Here is an 11,605-nt window from a genome sequence, read left to right as displayed (position 1 = left end):
TTAAAAAATCATTCAGCTTTTAACAAACGTAAAAACATTTATCATTCCACATAAGTCTGTGAAAGGTTTACCTAAAGAGGAATATAAAAAAGCATTTGAAGAGTGGATTTCTCGTTTGAAAAAGTGTTAAAGGGGAGTGAAAGAATGAGTTTAAAGACCCTCTCACACGAAGCAAAACCTTATATGGACATCTAGAACAATATATTACATAATGATGTTAATATTGAGCATATTCATATTAACATTTTACTATATGGTACGTGGCATTTATCCCCAGGAAAATTAATCAAAGACGAACACAGTATCAGTGAATGGAAATCATTGTCGTTTACTTCTATATATAGAGAAAAGACATGTAAATAATTAACATGTTCAGTAAATTTATCTCAGCCTTTTAGACTGTTCAGAATACTTGAATTGATTACAGATTGAGTAATATACTGTAAATTTGTTTTTGACTTAGGTTCAAGGGCAGATCAGTCTAACTGCAGAATAATACCAAAGGATCAGAACTCCTTTGTGTGCGGTGTAGAAAAGGCTTTTAATTAAGAAATGGAAATGATTTGATGTCCTTGTTTCATAATTATTGCACTTAGGACTTAACGTTTTGATTGACTAATTATAAATACAGTTTATAGGACTTTAAACGATTCGTACATCCAGCTTCGTTGTTGTATTAATTTATTGTCTGATTTAACATTAATTTATTACATCTTTTTCTTCCGGACATGTCTTTTCAAGAATAAAATAAGGACCCATTGATTGCATCTCATCTAAATTTCTTTTTCCATCATCATCGCCTTCAGCTGATTGTTGTCGTATTTGGAATGTGTTATTTTTATTTTCATCATCTGTCTTAACACCAAGCTTAACATTTTCTTTTTCTACTGGTTGAAAAGTTTCATCTGTCATTGTTTGACGAATTTCACGAATTTCTTTCATTGTTGAATATCGACCTGGTTTTGGGGTTGTTTTCGGTTTCTCGTGTAAATGATCGTATACATTTTTGTCAGGAATGGCTTCATATACAGACATCTCCACTGGTCTAGATGAAGCTGCAGATGCCTACAAAATTGAAAACATAACTAAAGGCGTGTAAAAAGTGTAAAATGCACACATCAAATAAATGTCTAGTTATGTAAAAATGGTGACATTTTTTGATAGTATATAACAGCTTAATTATTTGTGGTTATACAATATACATACAATACAGCATGTCTCTTTTGATTCAACAAAATTAACCATTTGGTTCTTGCATTCGCATTAAAAATTATTATTATTTTTGAGCTTGATAATTATTCGTTTCCCTCATATATTTCATATCAAAGTTTAAAATTGTCTTTTTGAAAAAATCACGGAAAGTCCTATTTGTTTATTTCTTCAACATCACAATACAAATATGGTATTGTAGATCGTAATCTTTTAAAACCATCTCGTTTAACGGGAGAGAATATTACGAGGTTTGTTCAATAGATAATGCAAAATGTCATCTAGAAAAGGAAAAGAAGTTTAATTTTATTTTTTGATAGTTCTAATATCTTCAGGCATTCACTGTTACCTTTCACACGTGTCTTAGATCTTTGTACATTGTATGCATGAAGAGAAAACCACAGCATATTCATCATTGGTGATGTCTCAAAGACACTGATAAATATAATTTCCCATGACATAACAACATTGTACAATCTTCCTTTGATTGTTTTTTTTATGTGTTTTGGGAATTAAAAGATCTTAAATTGACTGCGATTTAGCTAATATGGGTGATTGAAACGTTTTGTATACTTTCTTTTCTTCAAATTCTTATTCATTTTGTTAAGCTTAATTATATGCAACTGTGTTGTCAGGCTCATGAAATATACCCTGTTCACAGATATTTCGACAACCTTTGCCAGAAATTTGTTTAATTTTCCTTTGTGCAATTCGAACATAAAAGTTACCATGGCTGGTGTTTCGTTTGAATGTATGTACATGTGTAAATGGACCACAATGAATACATAAAAACTAATGAAATATATTCTAATTCTAATTCTTATTTCTCGGCTATAAAAATTGCACTTATGTTTTGTCATTCAACAAGATGGTTTATAAAATCTTTTTTTTTAAAATTGTCTTTAAAATAGATCGTTGGTACATTTAACGGATGTTTTCTCTAAGGCATTTCTAAAAAGAGCACCTTTCTGATAGAAATATTGTTATATTCTTAGCTCACCTGAACTAAAAGCTCATGTGAGCTTTTCTGATCACATTTTGTCTGTAGTCCGTATGTCTGTCTGTCCATCTGTAAACTTTTTGCATTTTCGACTTCTTCTCAAGAACCATTGGGCCAATTTTAAGCAAACTTGGTATAAAGCATTCTTGGGTGAAGGGAAAATAAAATTGTGAAAAGGAAGTGGCAAGTTCCCTTCCAAGGGGAGATAATCAAGAAAATACAAAAATAGAGTTGAGTCATGAAAAATTCTTCTTCTCAAGAACCATCGGGCCAAAAAAAAGCTGAAATGTATGTAGAAGTATCCTTGGGTAGTGTCGATTCTAAATTGTTCAAATCGTGACCCCAAGGGTTAGGGCGGGGCCATAATAGATTGTTTTCCTTTGACATATTTTGCCTCTGAGTTATTCCCCTTAGCCGCCATCCTGTAGGAGAAAGCAGTGAATTATTATCCTCTTTAAGCAACCAAATTAAAACATGCATACCAGAAATATATGGGGGAAATATTTATAATCTCAATATTTGGAAATATTGGAGGCTTTAATAAACATATTTTCATAAGAAAATAGTTTTAACTTTACCTCATTAACCAGTACAACAAATTAAACTTGTTTGAATAATGAACAGATTTGGTAATGTTACATAGAAATATATAGGGGGAAAAAAAAATTAAAAAGCTACTTCTCAAGAACCACAGGGCCAGAAAAGCTGAAAGTTATGTGAAAGCATCCTTGGGTAGTGTAGATTCTTAATTTTTAAATCATGACCCCTGGGGGTAGGACAGGTCGACAATAGGGAATCCAAGTTTTATATGGAAATATTTAAGGGGAAAAAATGTAAAAACCTTCTTCTCCAGCACAAGAAGACGAAAACAGCTGAAAATTATGTGGAAGCATCCTGAGAGAGTGTAAATTCTAAACTGTTTGAATCATATCATTTTAGAATTGTCTGTTTAATGTCAGAAAGGCCAAAGTCACTCAGGTGAGCGATGTGGCCCATGGGCCTCTTGTTCATTTTGTCAGAATTCTTCAAAATGCTGTGATGATAATAGGTTTAGAATGTTTACAATGTCTTTCCTGGCAAATTTAACATTTTTAAACATCATCTGGGACATGATATCGATTTTTGGGTGCCCCGCCCTATTTCAATCGGCCAAATTGACCGATGTATAAGCTCTCCTTTCTTTTAAATAAAATTGTCAATCTATCTGAAAAGTATGCAGCGTTAAATATCATTGTTTTGTACATATAAAAATCATATTTGAAATATGAGTTCTTTGGCGGTTTATTTAAAAAGCACAGATTCAAATATGCTTGTATTTTCAACTTCTTGGAAGATTTCATAACATGTTTTCTTTAAAAGTGAATTTCTTCATTGGTGAATTCATGGGATTTTCTATATTTGGTAGCTCTTAAATAAAACTTTTTAAATGTGAGAAATTAAATCAGATGCCTCATTTTTTAAAGATATACTGTATAATTATTGCAGTACTTATCGAACCACCCATGTACTAAAAAAACCCAGTATGTTTCTTAAAATTTCACAACAAATAAATTTACGTAATAAATATTTTTATTATTTTATGTACAAAAGAAGCCAAGCTTGAATATGAGATTGAAGAATGCGCCTTTTCTTACATTTTCTCCTCTATCTGAATTTCTTGCAGACGTCAGTGATGAGACAGAACAACATCTCTCAGTGCTTTATATTTTATACAGGAAATGAAATAAAATAACAATGAATCAAGAAAAATATTTCATTCAGAAATAAAGTATAATAATATAACTATCAATCCAAATGTATACATATACTGAAAGGAAAAAAAGAACATTATTAACCTTCGGATATGCTTTAAAGTGACTTTTAAATTGTTTAATTGTTTTTTACTCGAACATTATTATCAAATATTAAGCCTTATTTGTTAAAATTCGTCCTACGATTCTCTGATCTAAGTTTAAGAAATAATACGAGACATTTTTCAAAGTTAAAGAAAATTTGTATAGTTGGCGTTGTTGAACCTTTCAGTTGTAGGTAAAGTTTGACTGTGTAGGAGCAGTGAAATAGGTTTGTGATTGTTTCTGAGAATGTCTGACATACCCAACCAGACTGAGCATGGTCAATATTAAAGATTAACTCAGTGATTAAGTGCTCATATACCAAATTTAGAGTAACATCTATGTAAAGTGGACAAGAGCGCAGACAATCTAGCGCAATCGGTTTTTCTGATTATTAGTGTTCTTATAAAAGTGACAAATATGATTGCATACTGTTTTCAAGCGTTTTCACAAATAGCTACATGTATATTGCTTATACACGTGTGTATCTGTGATGGGGGGTTTAGATAGAAAGTTTCGTTTGACCTGTTCTCGTTACACGTCTACTTTTCCTTTACAATTGGTCAAGAAACTCTTTCCTTTGGTTCCTTAACACAGATAAGCCATTCAATGGTATAAAGTTCACAAAAAATGCACAACCAGCTGTTTATTTTATTGTTGTACATAAAACTTATTTTAGCCGTGCTGTAAATACAATAAATTCAAAATAAATGTAAATAGCAGAAAAAATGTGTACCACTCTACAGTATCAACCTGAGTTACAAAATTTGTTGGCAAAACGGCCGTAGTACATGTAAAACTCATGTTTACAGTTTTTATCACTATTCTTATGTGATGTCATACCTTTCATTGTTGGTAATTTTTTAATACTAATTCCACAGTAACCAAAACATACATTTACTATTTTTCGTAATTTTTTATAACATTATTATTAACTTAATAAGTTTCTTTTTCCTTTCAGCATTATAGTAAATTGATTTCAAAATTATACATAGTGTTGTCGAAAATGAAGACACTGTAGAGTATTAAACAAAATAAAAATAACTTACCACAATTTTTGACAGCAAATTGTCGGTTTGATTTTTCTAGAATTAACAAAAGCTGCCGAGCAAACACCTATGAGTATACCCAAAAAGATGCCCCCTGCAACTGCAGGACCTATATATCCAGGATTAATGGTAACTTCTTTGGATGTGGTAACAACGTTCCCATTTTCTGAAACATGGATTTTCAAATAATTCTAAACAAAAGCATCAGTTGGTTCCACACACGCACACGCACACAAATAATAAAGGAAATTTACATGTAATTATCAGATCTGCTTTTCTGATAAAAAAAGAGATATAGAATAAACAATTTTCGTAATTGTTTAAGCAGTTGTTTGGTTAAACTTCTTTTCATTTATACATCTAAAAAATATGTATGGCTACATGCACAAACTATCATTACCCAATACCTTTCGTAAATCCGGGAATCTGTTGTTTGAGACACTGGCCGACAATACAACTTTTAAATGGTTCTGAAATTGTATTCAGGTCATAAATCGAGTACTAGTAACTCTAATATTTTTATCTCATAGAATTATAACGTTATTGCATATATGTCTTATTACACAATTCTCTTTTAAGCAGAAAACAGAAAAATGCATACCTATTGTTTTTTGGTCCATTTCACACTCGATTATTACATTTTCCTCGTTGTAATTACACTTCATATTCATTTTATTGACCAGTTTCAGGACCGTGTCCGCAGCATAGTTTACTCGGAAAATGATATAGTTATCTGTCGTTTTTGACTCTGTCCATTTACAGAGAGAGCATTTCACATCCTGTTTGAAATCATCAACTAAAATTAAAAAAAAATCAGGAATTTATAACTGAAGGAACATCAGAGCCACACTATCGCCGAAGTAAACAAAACTAAATGAAGAAAGAAATTATATCTTTTAATCACAATGTCTGTAAAAGTACAAACAGGGGATAAAACCTACAATTGTTTAACAGTTTTTGTGACGAGGGAGAAAATCCAGAGTTGTCATTATCTTTGTCAGAGGATTTTTATCAAAGATAATTGTATTGATCTTCAGATACTTAATTAATACATTATCACTGTCATTAATTAATGACAAAGATTAAAAAAAATTAATATTATGTTTTAGCAATTCTGTTCGCTTCATGTTTAGAAGCAGGTACATGTAATATGAATTAATTATGTTCATTTTAGTTGACAAGCTAATTCCCTCATTTTAGAGACTAACTGTTGATTGTTAATCATTCCTATATTAACAAGAGGCCCAGGGGCCACAGCGCTCACCTGAGCACATCGGCCAGGAAAAAGCAAATATCAGATCAGAACTGAAAGTTTACTGAGGTTGGGAGTAGGGGTGAGGGTGGGGTGGGGGCTTGAATTTTAACCCCCAAGGGATCATGATTAGAACATGCTCGAATCTACACTACCTGTGGATGATTCCATATAAATATTACTGATCATGGCTTTGAAGTACTTGAAAAGGAGATTTTTAAAGATTTTTCCTGCATATTCCTATGTAAAACTTTGATCGGCCATTTTCGCCCCATCCTACCCCCCGGGTCATGATTTGAAAAAACTTAAATCTACACTACCTGAGGATGGTTCCACACGAGTTTCATCTTTTCTGACCGTGTGGTTCTTGCGAAGAAGATTTTTGATTATCCCTTTATACTCCTATGTAAAACTTTGATTGGTCATTTTGGCCCCACCCTACCCCGGTGGTCATGATTTGAACAAACTTGAATCTACACTACTGAGGATGATTCCACATGAGTTTCATCTTTCCTGGCCCAGTGGTTCTTTAGTAGAAGTTTTTTTAAAAATGCCATTATTTTTTCTCTAATTTAATTATCTCCCCTTGGAAAAGGGCCTGGCCCTTCGTTTGAATAAATGTGAATTCCCTTAACCCAAGAATACTTTGTATCAAGTTTGGTTGAAATTAGCCCAGAGGTTCTTGAGAAGAAGATGAAAATGTGAAAAGTTTACAACAACAACTTCAACAACAACTACAACGACGACAACAACAGACAACGGACAAATTTTGATCAGAAAAGCTCACTTGAGCCTTTGGCTCCTTTTAAATGACATACGTTTTTCGTGTATTTATTTGACACGATATTTTTATAAACATTTTTGAAGAATAAGATAAAAACCACATCATGTCAAATTAAGATAACTGTCTCGTCAAGTCATGATAACTTTCAGGTCTGTCGTCAAACACTGACTTTTATCTTGTTTAGTCAAGATAAGCTATCGTATTTTTGCGATAGCTATTTCGACAAAAAAAAATAATTTGTCTTGTATCTTGACTAAAAGTCATGTCAAGATGGATATTGCAACAAAATTTGATAGCTTATCTTGACTGAACAAGAAAAAAAAAGTCGGCGTCTGTCGACAAACCTGAAAGTTATCATGACTTGAAGAGATTGTTATCTTGACTTGACGCGATATCTTATGTAAACAAAAAATTATGTGGATGGCATAAATATGCCACCATGGTAATTTTTTTATTTGAAAATGCGAAAAAAAATGTTGATAAACTTTAAGCATCTTTTAAATACAATGTTATACATGTACAAAATTATGAAAACAAAAATATTGTTGGCTCATAAGATATACATACCAGAAGTTGCATTTAAACACATTGATCCATTAGTAAGTTTGCTATAAAGATTTGCTACACCTTGTATGCAATTTCTAGAATAGAAAAATGTGTGCAATTCAAGCATAGGTTAAGAAAATATGAAGGAAAAGTATATTTCTTTCTATGTATATGTTTTTTTTTCAATAAATTTAAAACCAACTGTGTAAATTCAAATGAAAATTTGTTATATCATCTTAAAAAATACACATACATGTATATAAAATGAACATGAATACAGTTATATAATCGTCTTTAATTATACTCAATATATCATTATATTTATTATATTTTTATTTTATTAATCCACGAGTCTACTCTGCTCTAAATTTGTGAAACCACAGGTGTCTGAAGTTTCTATTGTCCTTCCAAAAAAAAAAAAAAACCCGCAAAATTTCCCCACCTTCAACTAAAAAAACACCAGGATGTCAAAGCGGTTTGAGAGGACCTACCTAAACAGATCTGGGTTCAGACAGAAAAATTTTGCGACTAATTCAGTATCCAGAAAACTTTTGCTATTTATTAAAGTTAAGAAATTCAGTCTGCTTGACGACTAGGGGCTGTTTCTGACCCTTTTTCTACCGTGACAGCTCGTCATAGTAGAGAAAAAATTATGAAGATTGTGAGAAAATAGCGAATACATGACAAGTAAACTGCACTGTAAAGCAAAAAAAAAAAAAAAAAAAAAAAAGAGAGACCCATGTGCCACATCACTCACCTGAGCACTGTGGCTTGGAAGAAAAAGTAGAAATTGGTTTATTTTTGAAAAGTTTAAATCCTGATGTAAACCTTTGACCAGTTATGGTTTTGTTATTCTTGAGAAGATGATTTTTATAGAATTTTCCTATGTATTTCTATGTAAAACTTTGGTCGGCCATTGTGACCCGCCCTACCCTGGGGGCCATGATTTGAACAAAATTGAATTTACAAAACCTGAAGATGCTTTCATATAAATATGATCAATTATGGCTTTGTTATTCTTGAGAAGAAGATTTTAAAAGAATGTTCCTATATATTTCGATGTAAAACTTTGGTCGGCTATTGCGGCCCCGCCTTACCCTCGGGGGTCATGATTTGAACAAATTTGAATCTTCACTACCTGAAAATGTTTCCCTATAAGTTTCATCTTTCCTAGCACAGTTTTTCTTGAGAAAAAGATTTTTTAAAACATACCATCAAATTTTCATTAATTTCAAATTATCTCCCCTTGAATGAAAGCGTGGCCCTTAATTTGAACAAACTTGAATCCCCTTCAACCTAGAATGCTTTGTGGCAAGTTTGGTTAAATTTGGCCCAGGGGTTCTTGAGAAGAAGTCGAAAATGGGAAAAGTTTACAGACAGACAAACGGACAGCTAGACAGACGGACATACCGGCGCCGGACAAAATGTGATGAGAAAAGCTAAGGTGAGCTAAAAAAAACAATATAAGATACAAGAAGGTTATATCTTTCGTTTCGTTGTTCTCTTGTATGTCAAGGTCACTCCACTTTTCTTCTCAGCTCAAAATTGTACACAACATTCAGTGGGAGCATGCAAATGTGAGAAATATTTACTAAAAACTTTTTAAAGAGATTCTATCAAAATTCTTGGTCTCCCTACATTTATTCTTTGGTACCTGAGACCATGGTATCCATGAAAACTTATTCAACTTTTCTGCGCGCGTGCGTACAAAAGGGAGGAAGAAGAAAAGCAATAGTATTGTTCTGTGGCATACTGAAATTATTTTTACTTACAAATGTATATTTTTCCCCAAACAAATAGATGTTTTAGGTTCTGAAACTTATATTTTTCTGAAATCTAATGCTTCAACAATTGAACAAACTTTTCAAGGGACACGCAAAAATTCTACTTTTGTCATTTTCCCTTTGGTGCGTCACGTTGTCTCTTTAACACAAATGGTATAAATAGTACTATCAAATGCCAAATCCTTCTAAATGTATTGGGAAAAATTTCATTTGATTAAAAAACTTCGTCATAACTACAACCAACAAAAGTACATTCATGATAATTTAAGTGATACTTGACGTCGACTGTCATGTGTTTTGTTTCCTAATTGGCACGAAGTGTGCTATAGTGGGTGCATTAGAAAGTGATAGAAATATGCATTGAAGATTCTGACGACTTTGTGACATGTAAATTCATAAAATATGTAAATCATATTTCTTTGTTAACGAGATCATCTGCTACTGTTTTCGTTTATCTGGGAAAACTTAATTTTTTTAGTCTAGGGGAAACTTAAAAATAAATACACATTTAAATCATCTTACCATGTCTGTGTACAAATATAAATATAAAAATATGCCTAACTCGTTCATAATACATTAATTTACTTATTGTCTACTCACATTTCTTCTCCGCAGACATGAGTATAAAGGATCGGCCACATGGTTGTGATGAACATCAAGAAAACTATCAAGAAATCTCATAAAATGGGTTCATTAAAAGTCAAAAGGGACACCCATACACAGGAAAAATTCATCAAACAAAACATTTTAATATACATTTTAATGAAAAACAAAGAAATATACTTGTACATATAAATAAATCATTCAATCTTAAAATTGATTATTGTCATGTGATGTGATAAATTATACTTAATAGAAATAAAATGTAACAATAAATAAAAAATGGAAACTTACTGCAATTCATTGTAAACTCTTAAGCTTCCGGGCACTGAAAAGTCTCACACAACACAACAACGAGCGGATATGACATGACTATCTTCTTCCTTTCATTGTGCATTTATTCATACAAGGTCACTAAAACATTAACTTTTTCACTCTTTCATAATATCCAATTAAATTAATTTTTTTTCGAGCATTTGAAAGAGAGAGAGACAGATGACCTGTAAAAGATATACTTTAACTTTTTGCTCTTCATTCACACCGCCAGCAAATTAACGATTTCCTTCTTTAACGATTGTTTTAAACTTTCAGCCAACTCTTTCTACACGTTTTTTAATTAAAAGTAGGGGCGTACTCGTGGTAAACCGGAAGCCGGATTTAGCTTTTTTCGGTTCGAAATTTATGGTACATATAACATTAGCAAATACGTAAACAATGTCGACAGAAGTGTTGGAGGGGTGCATAAAGATGATTGAGAGTATTTTTGTTCAAGGATTGAGATTTATACAGTATGTAGCAGAAAATTGAATCTATTTAAAACACAAGCGCGAGCGTCAAATGCCAGACATTTCAGATATATTTTTTCCTAGGAGGTTATATTGATACTATACCTTTATGACGTTTATGATTGCAACTCCAATATTTCTTATACCTATTTACAGAAACCGTAGCAAATAATTTGCTCTTATGTCATTAAATAACAATTGTCTTTCTTTGTTTTTATTTGTGCACTATTGGTATGCTGTGCTGATTGGACTTTCCTACTTTCGTTTTTTACGACAAATTTTCTACATACGAACGAAGATACTCAGTTATAATTTAAAAAAAAAAAAACAGCACAGGCTACTAACGATGTATATGAAATTTCAGACATACTTTTGCTTGAAAGACATTGTATATCTTGCTTATAATCTTTTGTAAGCAGTAATAGGCATTCAGAAAAGTCGTATCATTAGTAGTGGACATGTCCCCTGTATATATAATATATTCAAAATTTAATTGAAAGTAAAATTTATGTTTGTGATTCGGAAAGGGTGTATAAACGTTGATAAAATTGTTCGAACAAGAATATTTCACTTTTTAGCTGATTTATAAATATCTTTGTTTCCGTGCTTAACTTTACATTTATATATTTTAATGACAAGTGTAAGCGCTAAAATTTTTTTACGCCAATGCATTCCAACTTGCTTTTGCGCTAAATACGTATATAGAATTGTCAAAGTTAAAAAGATACACGTTATAACTTGCGCCATTTAAAATACGATTGGAA

General features: G+C 31.9%; 1 protein-coding gene across 2 annotated transcripts; it reads right to left on the bottom strand.

Moving 5' to 3' along the window:
* Window positions 1-664: 664 nt before the first annotated feature.
* Window positions 665-11,413, bottom strand: LOC134281811 (uncharacterized). 2 transcript variants are annotated; one of them, XM_062764245.1, is made up of 8 exons: window positions 10,351-11,413; window positions 10,057-10,120; window positions 7,694-7,767; window positions 5,692-5,886; window positions 5,498-5,560; window positions 5,091-5,256; window positions 3,844-3,907; window positions 665-1,065 (listed from the first exon to the last, which is right to left on the bottom strand). In XM_062764245.1, exons 1-8 carry the CDS (start codon window positions 10,358-10,360, stop codon window positions 700-702), a joined length of 1,002 nt encoding a protein of 333 aa, XP_062620229.1. In that variant the 5' UTR covers window positions 10,361-11,413; the 3' UTR covers window positions 665-699. The 2 variants fall into 2 exon arrangements, with proteins under 2 accessions (XP_062620229.1, XP_062620230.1); XM_062764246.1 differs by lacking the exon at window positions 7,694-7,767 and having other exon boundaries at window positions 10,351-11,405.
* Window positions 11,414-11,605: the final 192 nt, after the last annotated feature.

The sequence above is a fragment of the Saccostrea cucullata genome, unplaced genomic scaffold (assembly GCF_032062105.1).
Source record: "Saccostrea cucullata isolate Sc308-1 unplaced genomic scaffold, CSIRO_AGI_Scuc_v1 ctg2305, whole genome shotgun sequence".
NCBI lineage: Eukaryota > Metazoa > Mollusca > Bivalvia > Ostreida > Ostreidae > Saccostrea > Saccostrea cuccullata.
This window is presented reverse-complemented; position numbering and strand designations above follow the sequence as displayed.